Source organism: Leptidea sinapis, chromosome 30 (assembly GCF_905404315.1).
Source record: "Leptidea sinapis chromosome 30, ilLepSina1.1, whole genome shotgun sequence".
Classification (NCBI taxonomy): Eukaryota; Metazoa; Arthropoda; class Insecta; order Lepidoptera; family Pieridae; genus Leptidea; species Leptidea sinapis.
This window is the reverse complement of record NC_066294.1, coordinates 10,980,511-10,995,452: the sequence shown is the minus strand read 5'-3', so window position 1 is coordinate 10,995,452 and position 14,942 is coordinate 10,980,511. Positions and strand designations below refer to the sequence as shown.

General features: G+C 38.0%; 1 protein-coding gene across 8 annotated transcripts in view; it reads right to left on the bottom strand.

The window, feature by feature from the left end:
* LOC126973801 (uncharacterized) overlaps nt 1–14,942 on the bottom strand; it is a 69,666-nt gene that overhangs the window by 35,599 nt on the left and 19,125 nt on the right. For 4 of the 8 annotated variants that reach the window (XM_050821131.1, XM_050821142.1, XM_050821132.1 and 1 more), the window contains 3 exons: nt 14,124–14,327; nt 12,948–13,145; nt 11,263–12,389 (listed from right to left, as the gene is read on the bottom strand). The exons of 2 other annotated variants lie outside the window; for them this stretch is intronic. In XM_050821131.1, coding sequence (XP_050677088.1) covers nt 12,335–12,389; nt 12,948–13,145; nt 14,124–14,327 — 457 coding nt within the window. In that variant the 3' untranslated portion in view covers nt 11,263–12,334. Of the gene's footprint in view, nt 1–11,262; nt 12,390–12,947; nt 13,146–14,123; nt 14,328–14,942 lie in introns of those variants that run through there. 2 more of the 8 variants (XM_050821134.1, XM_050821135.1) reach the window with 2 other exon arrangements.

Below are 14,942 nucleotides of genomic sequence, written 5' to 3'. Positions count from 1 at the left end.
CAACACTTGCAAAAAGTCACTAAACAAACAATCGATGCCACCGCTAGCAAAAGTTAATGGATTCTCATATCCTGACCCACCACCAGGCCTACCACCGTTAGATCCCATCAGTGAACGATTGAATTCGCCTCGTCTACCATTTATGCAAGTGCGTCGTCTGCGCCATGATTTCTCTTATGGAATCATAGGACAAGTGATAAACGTACCAGTCGACGTTCAAGAAATGGTAAAATGTTTGCCGCGACAATTGGATGAGGACGACGTTATTAATGTAAACATTAAAAGAAACCTTGCCCACAAATCTGTTTACATTAGCGGATACATGTCCAAAAAACAGTTACTTCGTGGTTAACTGTTCTGCAGAACTCTCCATTATATCGTTTGTACGAAATCAAAGTGGACTAGTCGAGACTAAATCATGCTTTGCCAGACTTCGATGACGTAGAGGATGACCCGTCAAACCGTATAGAAAATATCTCCGCCGAACAGAATCCTGAATCTGAAATTCTCGCTTCAAGACAACATACCGTGATGTGGAACGAAGAAGATTGTCTCAATATCGCACCAGGACAACGGGCAACTCCCCTCAACATCATTTACGACCGTCATGCAGAAGAGTTGTCATTCCCATCAATATACTATGGAAATCCACGTCGATTCCACATTGGAATTTCAGTGACACTACAAAAAATCTTGTACGTAGCAATGAAAGTTTGCGGCTACGTATGGAGGATGGAATTTACAGCACGTTTCGCAACGTTTCAGTCACAGAAAATGTTACACGACGTATGTTAGAAGACCCAGAATTTCTGAAAGAATATGTCTTATAAAACCTCGCATTCATGAAGACAGTGCCAAACTCCATCCAATACTGGGCTTCTCGCAAACGTGACCTCTTTGCCATGATTCGTCAATTGTTAGAGATTACTTCATTCGTTTTGAGTTCCAGCATCGAGGAAGCCCCCACGCACACATTTTATTGCGTGTAAACAACGACCCACATGAAACCCCGTTAGAAAATATGCCAAAAACCATTGAGCTCGTAGATAAATTGAGTACGGTAGCCCGGAATGATGTACCTAACAATTCCATCTACGCCAACCAGATACACAAACATACTTTCACATGCACGAAGCGAGGTGAGACAATTTGTAGATTCGGAATTCCGTACTGGCCAATGTCTACGATTCGTGTATTGGTTCCAATGCCTCAATCTGATAAACGCCGTCGAACACTACAAGAGAAGGCGAAAGAGCTGCGTACTTCACTCGATGAACGTCGGTACGCGGGCATGGATGACTTTCTTGGAGCTAATGGTTTGACACACGATTCATACCTTGACATTGTGCGCTCAACGTTACGCAGACCAACTCTTCTGTTCAGACGAAACTTTGACGAACTTATGACAAACACGTTCAATCCGTACATTGCTGGCGAAGTCAACTCAAACATCGACATTCAATTTATCTTGGATGAATACAGCTGCGTAGAGTATGTTGTGGAGTACGTAAATAAATCAGCTCGTGGAATGGGCAATCTACGTCGTGAGCTTACTACGATGATGCAAGAGCATCCCGAACGGGAGTACACAGACCAGTTGAAATCTTTAAGCATCAAGCTGCTTAACGCTGTCGAGATGTCAGCGCAAGAAGCAGCATGGAATCTCCTACGTCAACCAATGAGCGAGACAAGTCGTCAAGTTGCGTACATTCCAACAGTATGGCCGACGGAAAGACAACGTTGCCGCAAACGTCGTCAACAAATGGACCGCGAAGGGCTTGACGAAAACAGTACTGATGTCTGGACCAAAAACATAATTCAGCGCTATGAAGAGCGTCCTGCATCTTTAGAACAAGTGTATTTAGCTGAGTTTACATCGTGGTATGCCAAAGCTAATGATTTCGTTGACGAGGAGGACGACGTGCACGTGGATGGCGAAGAAGATCTAGAAAGTGAACCCGTAGCAAGAATGTCAAGAGCACGAAATCAATACTGCAAACGACTAATCGGACGCGTTATACGGTACAGACATTACGAAATGGACGAAACTGTCAATTATAAACGAGAAATGGTTCTATTATACGTACAATTCCGCAACGAAATGTTAGAAATTGTTGATCAAAATAAATTTCTCCAATTATTTGACGACAACAAAGACGCGATCATGGAAAGCCGTAGTCAATTCGAGTCTAATTTGAACATTGAAAACGTCATGAGAGAACTTGAAGCGATGATGATTTTGTAAAACGAAGACAACAGTAATTTGCGGGAAGAAGAATCCAGAACAGCCTTTGTTCAACAGTTGTTAGGAGAGGATGGTGCCGAAAACGTCGATGATGTTCACCAAATCGTCTCACGACAAGGATTCTCGATTGTTAAGAAACGCAGCAATGTAATGTCAAAGCAACAGTATCGTGAACTTGTACGAACAACTAATCCGGAACAACGACAGATCATTCTTGAGGTTATTTATTTATTTATTTATTTATTTCAAGGAATATCAACAGCTATTTACACAAAATAAAAATACAATAGAAACTTAGAGCTAATCACAGATATTCACTAATAGACAATAGAAGTAGTAAGAAGCAAAATTATAAAGAGTAAACATGTAAAATTATAATCTAATAATAAGCACACTTGATGTTCACAGGTTAGGATTCAAAAAACGTTTTCATGATACATTGTTTCATTGCTTTGACAGATGTATTAAAAATATCCAAATTAATTATTTCACTGCTTAGTTTATTACAGGTGGTGCTAGCTCGCAAGATATAACTATTGCTCCGGTAGTTAGTAGATGATTGAGGTATATACAATAAACGGCTATAGCGTAGTGCAGTTGACGAAGTTCTCAATGAAATTGTCGAAAGAAGATCTGGACAATCAACCTTATTTTGAGCTATTTTCAAGAGGAAAGCAATGTCAGAGATCATACGTCGTTTCTCAAGCGGTAGTAAATGTTGCTTTTTACAATGCTGTTCGTAAGACTTTGAATTGTATCTGTCGTTAGTACGGTAGCATAGAAAGCGTAAGAATTTTTTTTGAATATTTTCTATTCGAGAAATATATGTAGAATACAAAGGATTCCAGATTTGAGAGGCATATTCTAAGTGACCACGAACGAAGGTGCAGTACAATATCTTCAGTGTCTTGACTTGACGTAAATCACGCGAGCTTCTTATAATAAATCCAAGGGCTTTCATAGCTTTAGATATAGTTAAATTTATATGTTGGTCAAATAATAGTTTCGAATCAAGTAAAACACCAAGGTCTCGTATTGTACTACTTCTCTGCACATTCTCACATTTCAACTGGTAATTGAAAATTATAGGATGCCGCTTACGCGTGAATGTCATTACGCTACATTTTGATGGGTTTAGCTCTAGGCTATGATCGTCACAATAATTTTGCAATCGGTGTAGGTCTTCTTGTAGAGCTATTACATCATCTAGTGACGATACCTTGTTGTAAATTTTGATATCGTCAGCAAAGCACAATATTTTGGCGGTACGTAAGCAAGTATCAACATCATATAAAAATATTGCGAACAATAGAGGGCCAAGCAAGGAACCCTGAGGAACGCCACTCGATATGGGTACCCACCCTGATATATAATTACTGACAACAACAGCTTGAGTGCGATTATGAATATAGGAGGAAAACCATCTTAACAAGTCACCGCTGATACCAATATTATAGAGCTTATTAAGAAGGATGTCATGCCGTATTCGGTCGAATGCCTTACTGAAGTCGGTGTAAATTACATCAGCTTGGACACCTTGCTGCATTGTTTCAGTTAGATAATTATTAAGAAGTGCAAGATTAGAGACAGACGAGCGACCTCTAAGAAAACCATGCTGACTGGGGCTAAAGGCTTGCCTTAGTGCAGGATAAACCTGACTATAAATGATTTTCTCAAAAACCTTAGATATAATACAAAGCTTAGAAATTGGACGGTAATTTGATATACTAGTCTTAGCCCCCTTTTTATGCACTGGAGTAATATAAGCCATTTTCCATAAATCTGGCATAACACCCGCATAGAGAGATTTGTTGAATAAAATAGTAATGGGTACACATATGGAATCAGAACATTTCACTAAGAATATTCCAGGTAAATGATCCGGACCATCGGATTTTGATGGGTCAATACCATGGAGTAGTTTTTTTACTTCAGTAACGTCTACGTGTATTTGCGAGATATCACACACTGGTAGTGATGATAAAGAGATGACATTTTTATTGACCGGAGGATCGGTAAAGTCATTACAAAAAAAATCAGAAAAGGCATTACAAATAGTAGTGCCGGTATTGAAGGTTTTGTCAGCAAGGTACATGCAACTAGGCATAGAGTTTAGATTTTGTTTAGACTTCATATACGACCAAAAGTATTTTGGATTCAGGTTTATAGAATTTTCAATAGAACGTATATAGTTATTGTAACAGGATTTTTCAAGATTTTTTATTCTCGCACGTATCATTTTATAAGAAACCATATCCGACATATTACCATAAGTATTGTATTTACGTAAATATTTATATTTTTCTTTAATAGCTTTTTTAAGATGGATAGAGTACCACACTGGATAGTGATTAGGTTTAATAAATTTAGATGGTATATATCTTGTTTTCAATTTTTCAAAAAACTCATAGAAAAATGTGATCGACTCATCAAGGGATAAATCCGACAGAATGACATGCCAATTAATGCTTTGTATTTCAGCATTAATGGCCTCATAATCACCGCAGTTAAACATGTATCTACGCCTAGGGGCCGACTGGAGAAAACTTTTCGCGGTGAATTTAACTATCAAAGATAAGGCTCCATGGTGGGCGTCAATAGGAACAAGCGTATCATTACTAACATCGCTGACTGTCACCACGCCATTGGACAGCACTAAATCTAGAGTTTTATTGTATAGATTTCGGATTCCATTGAATTGCTTCAGACCAAGAAATGCCAATTCATCCGTGAAAAAAATTTCATCCTGTGATTGACAATTACAAGCGCTAAATGATTTATCACTGTCATTACAGAGATTCCATATTATATTGCTCATATTAAAATCACCGATTATAAGAAATTTATCAGTAGGATTCTCGATTATTATATCCTGTGTTCGGCTTAGGAAATTATGTAGTTGCTGTGAGAAGGAGTAACCCTGGTTTTCAGCACATAGATAGATAACGCATATGTGCAGATTTGTCAGGAGTTTAGTTCTATGACAGTTAATAGTAACCGTCACCCACAAATCTTCAGCACTAGAGTTATAGTATGGCTTTGGAATCACTGAAAGTGATCTACGAGTTGCAATGAGCACTCCACCCCCTCGACTTAGACCAGTAGTAACGTAATTACGATCCCGACGCCACACCATATACCGATTGTCAAAAAGCTCGGCATCTGTGATTCCGTCTAACAGCCAAGTTTCAGTCAATACAATTACATCATAATCAAATAAGGTTACATTGCGTTTGAAGACATTTGTTTTAGTGCGTAAGCCCCTTGTATTTTGATAGTAAATATTGAGGTAATTTGTATCACTTATATGAGAAGTAGCCATTTATAAACAAAAGCATTATTTGACTGAATAACAATTCAAACGATGTGTAACAAACACTAAAACGTACTATATTGGTTACAAGGAATAGTCTCACTTTTATGGAACCCATGTACATAATAATATGCACATAAATTCCATAAAAATAAGTATCTATTACCACACAACAGATCAAAATACAAAGAGACCTTATAGTTTCATAAGCCAACAATATCACTACGTACAAATATAATAAGCGAGCACATATAATTATTAATTGGTACATTAGCAAATTATACATAATATTACTATCTAATTTAACAAATAACATCAAATTGCAACCACACTTCTTAGTTTCATAACTCAACAATACATATACTAAGAACAAAATATACAATAAGCGAGCATATGACATATTTATAAACTGGATCATTAATAAGTGAATGTAATAGAAAACACAAGTCAATAGCAACTTATCAGTTACTCTAAAATATTTAAGAATTAAAATAAACATTAAAAATGTTAGGGGCATTAAAGTAGAAGTGAATAGTACACAACAGCCTAAATTATTTTGTTTAAATCACTTTCTTTTGCTATAATTATTACATGAGATGAGTAATTTTTTCTTAAATGTATTTTCCCGAACTTCACCCAGGTATAACGGTACTTTTTTTCTTTTGCAATGGTCTTAGCTTGTGTAAGAAGTTTTTTTTGACCTTGGAGTAAGGTGGTCATTGATAAACACTCGCTGCGTACTACCTACGAAACCAATGGAATCAGCCATGATAGTCTTCTTCGCTCTTGCGGCCGCTATGAACTCCTCCTTTACGTACCGATTAATAAATCCCATGACTATCGATTTATCCTTTGAGTTATATGAAGGGACTCTTGCGATGTAATTTATTTGGGATATATCAATTTTGTGTTCTACCACTTTGCTTAGTTTTTCTACAATATTAAAGAGATTTTCAGTTGTCCTGACCGGAATTCCTTTTATTTCTACATTATTTAATCGGGACCTTTGTTCTTGAGTACTCAACTCTTCGCTTAAGTGTTGCACATTTAGAGTTAGTGAGTTTATGCTGTCCGCTAATGTTTCGTACTTAGAACAATTACGTTCAACTTCTGACAGCCGTAAGCCATACTCGTCCAGCTTAGCACAATTGAAGTCACAGGCAGCCTTGAGGTCAGCAATCTCGGTTTTAATACACTTAACATCGCGAACCAGGTCAGGAAGATAGTTCAGCTGTTGTTTCATCTCACGTATTTCCTCTAGTATAGTAGCCAACGTACCCGAATCCGTAGTATTGGTAGTAATAGGGTTGGATATTGGACTGACCTTGCATTGTGGGCACTTCCAGACAGCCCGACGCTCTGGTCCAAGTTTGCGGTATCCAGTCTCGGATATACCCGCACAGCTGTAATCCAAATTCCGCTTACATCCCGCACACTGTACTCCGTCATTGACCTCATTTTTACACATATCACACTTCATCACAATATCTTAAAGAGTTTATGCTTAATAAAGATATAAATTGAAATGAAGTAGTATTTAAGATTAAAGAATTGCACAAACAAAGTGATTAACGCGGGAATTGCGACACTATATTGATAGTAATAAGGTGTAGATTTGGTACACTTTTAAGAACTCAGTACAAACGGAATTAAAATGCGTGGTATAAGCAACACGGATGGTTTGTAACTGAAATGTTGTTATACATCGATTGCTTGGTTTTGGAGATTACACTTCTGAAGCAGTTCAAATTTTCTTCACGGGTCCTGCAGGCTGTGGAAAAACTTACACGTTAAAGTGCCTCATGGAGACATACAACCGCTACACTCAGGAGCACAACTCAATGAACAACGCCTTCATTGCCTGTGCAAGCACAGGTAAAGCTGCTGTACCTCTTGTTGGCACTACAGTCCATTCAGCGTTTCGTCTCACAACTTCTCGCGTGACGAAACTCTTATCCACAGAAAATTTGCAAGCTTACAGAAACATGTTCGTAGGCGTCAAAGCTGTTTTCATCGACGAGATCAGCATGTTAAGTTCAGCTATTCTTCAACAAGTTAACTACCGATTGCAGTAGATTACTGGCATATACGACAAACCTTTTGGAGACATTCACGTTACATTATGTGGAGATTTCAGACAGCTTCCACCTGTACGAGCAACTCCATGTTATACTATGCCGATCAATCAATTAGAAGGTCCGATTCTTTATCACAGCATTGATTACTTCCCACTGGTTCGTGTTGTGCGACAAACCGATGAGCGGTTTTCAACGATTCTAACAAAAATCGGCGATAGACTTCAACTAAGTAACGATAATATCTTTCTTATTGAGTCCAGACATAAAACTCAGGCTTGGTGCAAGGAAAACGTGCCTGATGCTGTCAGGCTGTATTATAGTAACAATGAAGTGGATTCTTACAACCGAAGCGCAATTCTAAATGCATATAACTCTCTCGCACATGATATTATGCTTGGTTATTCAAGTGAACAAGAGAAGAGACAATACCAAGGTAAACTACACAAGATGACAGTGGCAGAAACCGATGGATTACCGTACCTGCTGCCATTGGCAGAAGGATATCCCTACATGATAACTATTAACATAGATGTCGCTGATGGGTTGGTAAATGGATCTATTGGTGTCTTGCGACATATCGAACGTCAGCAGTCAAATATAGATGACAATTCTGCAGAAGCAGGACCATCGACCAGTACAACTTCGCCAGCAGCTAGAGAAGAAATTGTTACTTTATGGTTCAAGATTCCAGAAGAAACAATTCACGTGCAAAGCAAGCCAAATACTTTGTCTACAAACTGAGTACCAGTTTATAAGAAAATAGTAAACATTACACTAACAAAAACTATAAAATGCAAACGAAAACAGTTTCCTTGCGTTCCTGCTTGTGCCATCACTATTCACAAGTCACAAGGTGGGACGTTTGCTGTCATTGTTTATAAATACTCATCCAAGCAACCGCAACAGTTGGTGTACGTGGCGCTGAGTCGGGTAGCAAGTTTAGAAGGCTTGCATATTATCACCGAAAAAGATGCTCCATTTCGGTTTAAACACGGACGGGAGGGAAACGATTCACAGAAAACAAGAGATATCCGTAACGAATACATTCGACTTCGTGGACACACATTTCGAACAATTACTGATAATGCAGAAAAATTCTGTAATGACTCAAACAATGCAGGACAAACTTTAATAACGAACCTTAATTCACAGAGTTTGCCTGCTCACTTTGCAGATATTGAAAAAGACACAGTGATTCCAAGGTCTGATTATTTGATTCTGACTGAAACGTGGATGCGTGACAATTGTGATCCAATTTCAGTTGAAAATTTTGAATGTGTAAGCCGGCAGAATAATCGATCAGATTCTGAAACAAATGCAGCAGGTGGAGTGGCAATTTATAGAAACTTCTATGTCGATACATCCACAGCTAAAATTCTCAACGTTGAACTTTCGGATACAGCCCGCCTTATTAGAAACAGTGGTGACGTTTGCTTAGCAGAAGTTACATGCTTCACCGCTGATACCACGTTCAAAATGGTTCTTGGCGCAGTTTATATTCATCCTGGAGCAAGTATTTCTAACACCAGTGTTCTGCTACATCAAGCACTATTTCCGTATGTTTATAACAGCCAGTATGTACATCCCATCATGGAAGTTGATACCGATATACCAATTCTTCTTTGTGGCGACTTCAACACAAATGACGAAACATTTATCAAATTCATGAAAGACATGTTTAATGTCGATTGTGCATCAGACGTTAATAACTCAACAACACTAGGAGGCACCACCATCGATTTGACTTTTTCAAGACACATTAAACTCGAAACATTCCCTTTCATTTCCTACTTTTCCTACCATCGTCCTATTCTCAACAGAATAACACAGATTGTAAGAAATTATATATTACACATGTTTAAAAGTTGTAAAACAATTGCTCAACGCACATTTATACTTGTAAAAACTATTAAATTGTAAAAAAAAATGACATAATTGTATTTATGCGTACAAATAAATCTAACTTGATCAATTTCATGGAGATTAAAATTTTCTTTTGAAAAATGCTACCATTCCATCAGTGTTTTCTTAAGAAGTTGTCACGATCAACTATCGTCAGTACTTTAACTTTTTTTTACTTTACAGACAACCAATTTTTTTAACATGATTTGTGACTTATTTACTCAATCAACCCCACGACATGACTGTTTAATTGGAGACTAGGACTTACCTGACGTCCAATGGCCTTTTTTTTTTTTGGAATAGGAGGACAAACGAGCGTACGGGTCACCTGTTGTTAAGTGATCACCGCCGCCCACACTCTCTTGCAACACCAGAGGAATCACAGGAGCGTTGCCGGCCTTTAAGGAAGGTGTACGCGCTTTTTTTGAAGGTACCCATGTCGTATCGTCCCGGAAACACCACACAAGGAAGTTCATTCCACAGCTTTGTAGTACGTGGCAGAAAGCTCCTTGTAAACCGCACTGTGGAGGACCGCCACACATCCAGATGGTGAGGATGATATCCACACTTGTGGCGTGTCGTGCGAAGGTGGAATTGGCGCAGGAATTAGGTAAAACAGCTCTTCGGAACACTCCCCGTGATAAATGCGGTAGAAGACACACAATGAAGCGACGTCTCTACGCAACGCCAAGTGATCCAGCAGTTCACAGAGTACTGGGTCCCCGACAATTCGAGCTGCTCTGCGTTGCACGCGGTCAAATGGATCGAGCTGATACTGGGGCGCGCCAGACCAGAGATGACAGCAATACTCCATGTGTGGCCGGACCTGCGCTTTGTACAGCGCTAGAATGTGGGCCGGCTTGAAGTATTGCCGTGCTCTATTAATGACGCCCAGTTAATTAACGCTCTATTAATGGCCTTGTGGTCAGAGATCACAATCAGAAGTATTTATCTTTATAAGATAATGTCCTACCTAAATAATAAGGAGCCTAATTGTAGATTTCGAATACTGTAATTTTTCTTATGCTATAATATTGGTGATTGCAGTGGAATTGCTCCGTTACAATTTGTTATGTTTTGTGGTAACCCTCACTTCTAGGATTAATATACAAATAAAATTTGAAAACAAAATTCTATGAACGATGCGGGACTCGAACCCACGACTTCTCGCGTTTCGTGCGAGTGATTTTCCAACTGAGCTAACCGTTCGAGTGACGTATAAAATCTTCGCGATCATAAAATTTGAAAACAAAGTTATTTTTAAATTTTATCTGTAACATAACATATTGTTTAGATTTGCAAGAACGACATCTCAAGTCAATTTGCTTATATGCAAATATTGCGGCTTAACAGGATATCAACTGTAAAGTGGGTCCTGTACATGGAGCCGCAACCTGGGAATTGAGCAAAGCATACAAGATATTATGACGATACGTCACTCGAATGGTTAGCTTTGTTGGAACAGCACTCGCACGGAACGCGAGAGGTCGTAGCCTCGAGTCCCACATCATTTATAAAATTTTGTTTTCAAAAGTTGAAGTGTGATAACGTAAAAAAAAAAACAAAAATCTCTATTTTTTTATTCAAATTATTACAAATGGCTATGTATCAAAATATACAACTAATACAATAATAAGTAGCATAGATTTTAAAATGTAATTTCTTATGCTTTTAAGAATATTATGTTTATAATTATTTAAGAATCTCATCTCTTACAAATATAAAATAAAATAAGCCTTTATTGCTGATACTAATAATAACATTTTTTCTTAAATATATATCCTTAACTAATTCCTTACGATTTTTTTAACAGCTTGTCCTTCGACATAGGCCTCCTCCTAAGACTATATCTTTCTGTCTCCATTCTCATCCATTCTGCGCCAGCCACTCTCTTAAGCTCATCCTCCCATCGTTTTATTGCCGCCCTTTGCTTCTTTTGCATTCTCGTGGATACCACTACGTTATGACTTTGGTCCATTTTTCACTTTTGTCACGTAGCATATGCCCCGCACATTTCCGCTTTAATAATTTGCACACAGTTTTGACATCTTTGAATTTCGTTTTACTCTTAATTTTTGTGAGTTTTATTTTAACTTTTTTTAGCCCTTAACGGGGAAAAAGTAATATAAGTAGGTTCACGTCGATTACTATAATTTGTAATTTCAATAAAACATTTTATCGAAATGCCATCAATAGCACAATACAGTAATAGAACAGCACGTTAACTTCATTCGAGAGCACCCGAATCGACGTACCCACACTTATACACGATTCACACGATCGTTAAGCAATCTAAAGAAGACAAAACTATTGAATGCTACGTCGTACTCCTTCGAGACTGGTCGCCGCTATCCGAGTTAAATTAGCTGCGCCACGCCGTCCGCATTGTCAATCGTATTGTATGTATCAACTACGAACCCTATTGCTCCGCCCTGACGTTGCGTAGGTATAAATTTCAAGGAGACTGCTGATTTACGCTACTCTTCTATAACTTGTATGACATAATACTTACTTACAATAGGTACTTAAAATTAAACAGTGATTAAAGGTATAGCGTTACGAAATAATAACAAGACTATTGCAGTTTACATCTCATTTGTGTGTTAAAAGGACTCGAATTGATGATCAATTACTAATATGAAGTTAATACAGTTGGCGAGGAGTATTGTTTTTACTTAATAATTTGATCTAGTTAAATCAGTGTGATCTAGTCAATCAGCAACACCGAAACATCATTGTCTGCACTTAAAGTAACCCTTAACACCTAAAGTATGAATAAAATGGATTATGTGAATATCAGTAAGAACAATATTCTCCAGAGTTGTTACGGTAACATGCGCACGGCCAGCATCTGGAAAAAATATAAATATAAATCTTGACTTCCTTAAGTCACGTAGCATATAACAAAAAATATTTTATTACAAATAGATCCATTCCATGACATTCTAAAAGGAGAATACGATAGAAATCTTTCGGCATTGGTCGATGATGCGAGTGAGACCTGCATTTCCCCATTGCATCGGTATTTCCAGTAACAATGCATGTTGCTGGCCTTCAGTATATCATTGATACGTAGAAGAAGTAGTGTAGGAAAGAACACACAGGGGATAATAGACATGTATGCTGCGCTGTAGGAGTTGCTGCACCCAGGAGACGAGCTGGTGGTCCATTTGTGATATCTGTCAAGAAGCCCAATCAATGGATGTGTTGACGTGAAGGTGTTCGCTATATCCAGACCAACTGTCAAGCCTTATCTTTAGGCTCTTAGGCGAACCAGAAGGTTGGCAGCCGATCAACCATGGTGGGAACCGTACTGTCATTCGTTGATCAACTTGTGACCCTCGATGTATATCAAGAGCAAATTGGCGGAGCTGTTACGTATTGGAGAAATATCAGAAGAACTACTTACGCAATCAAACCTGAAAAGACAGCGAAGAAATAAGTACTCTTAGAAGGTTTCCCCTCCAGCTTTATGATATGGATGCCATTATAGTCACAGACTATTATTTGAGCGTTAGGTCCCATTGTGTTGCTCCGGATATTAACGATAGGTTTTTCAGTCAGTTTTTGGTAGGGGCCATTGTAACATTCATTGTTCAATTTTGATCTGCAATCATAATAATTATAGTTACGATAAATATTTCAAACTTATTTAGTTTTTCTTCTATACAGATGACTGATTTAAAGATTTTTTCTTACTAGGAAAAAAAATTTGACAAAACTACATTTTTGGGATACCAAAACTTTGATTGGCATCCTAGCGAGTTTTCGTTGCATTGAATTGTTTTAAATTATCTGCTGTTAGACGCAAGTTTTGCGCATATTAAAAATAATTTAAAAAATCTAAGTGGACACAGTAGGTAAATCGAGACAGTGCTTCACTTCAGTTAGCCACCATCTGCAACTTTAAAAGGCGAACTTTTTTCTTCACATGGAGTACTTTTCTCACCTCTGGGCAGGCACTCCCCTGTACCAGTTTCTTCCATTTGACCGCATGCAACAAAGAGCGGCTTGAATCATCGATAATCAAGTTATCTCCGATCGGCAAGCATTTTTGGCATTAATTGGCGTAGGGATATTCGTTCTTTCTGCATATTCTTCCCCAGACAGATTGCTTAGAAGAGCTGCTGGGGTTCATACCAGCCACGGAATTCCACCACCAGACATCACATCAAAATACGAAATTACCCGCACTATGTTGAAGTTTAGCATACTACAACCCGAACGCGTTTTGCGAGAAACATCGTGCCTCACACAGCCATTTTGTGAAATAAATTACTAGCAGCAGTTTTCCCAAACCGATTCGAATCTGGGAACTTCAAGCATACAGCATACTCCCAACTAAAAGGCCAGCAAAGTACCTCTTGACCCCTTGATGTCCATGGCCGGGCAAGCCTTACCAATTCCCATCACGTGAGTCTCTTGCCCGTAAACCCCAATTTATATAGAAAAAACAATTTATATAAAAAAATGTGACACATGCCCATCACACTGCATTGTGATGGACAGGGCTGTTCAAGATTCTTGATAAGCCCATATTTCTGAGTGGCATCGCAATTGCACTAGTCTTTTTCATTTTACTTACCCAAGTAAACATGAGGCAATCCTCATAGATGATTTGCTCTCCACTCGAGTAATGATATTTTCATGGCAAAGACAGCCAACTTTAATGGTAGAGTTGGGTCCCAATGTATTGCTAATAATGTTGATGACAGGAACTCCAGTCAGTCCATGCGGTGACTTCATCTGAGGCAGACTCGTGGCAGATGATTTAGTCTCAATTTTTGATCTACAATAATTAGAATATACATTGTGTAAATTGAATTGTTATCGTTTCTGATGTCTTGTTCAAGTGCTTCCTCTTTGTGCATAACAAAATTATTTTAAACAACATCGGCCGTTTTTTGTCCGACCTGCTTTTTAAATCCGACTACCACGAAAAAGTCTTTTCATTTTTGGGGTTAATATGAATTAGCCACTCACAAAATAAATAGCTTTGTATTGGTGACAGAATTTTCAAAATCGGTTCAGTAGATCCAAAGTTTATCCTCTACAAAATTGTATTATCACAATTAGATAATAGATTTAGATTTTTTTTTTCAATGTTTTTATATTATTCTGCTATTTGGGATGGAGAAAAATTCAACAAATAAAAATCATGAAAATTGGTCCAGCCGTGTTCCCGTTATAAGTGTTCGAACAACTTTAATGTGTAATGTATGTTAATTGGAACAAAGTATTTATTATGATCTCACTTATAAGTATGATAAACGCTATTGTTTGTAAGGATAGATAGGTACGAATGTATATGATGATTGAAGTTAATGCAATAGCTGTAGGAAGATACTGCAATATACTCCAATAAACAGTCAGTCAGTATAAACATGCAGATTTTGCGACTTAG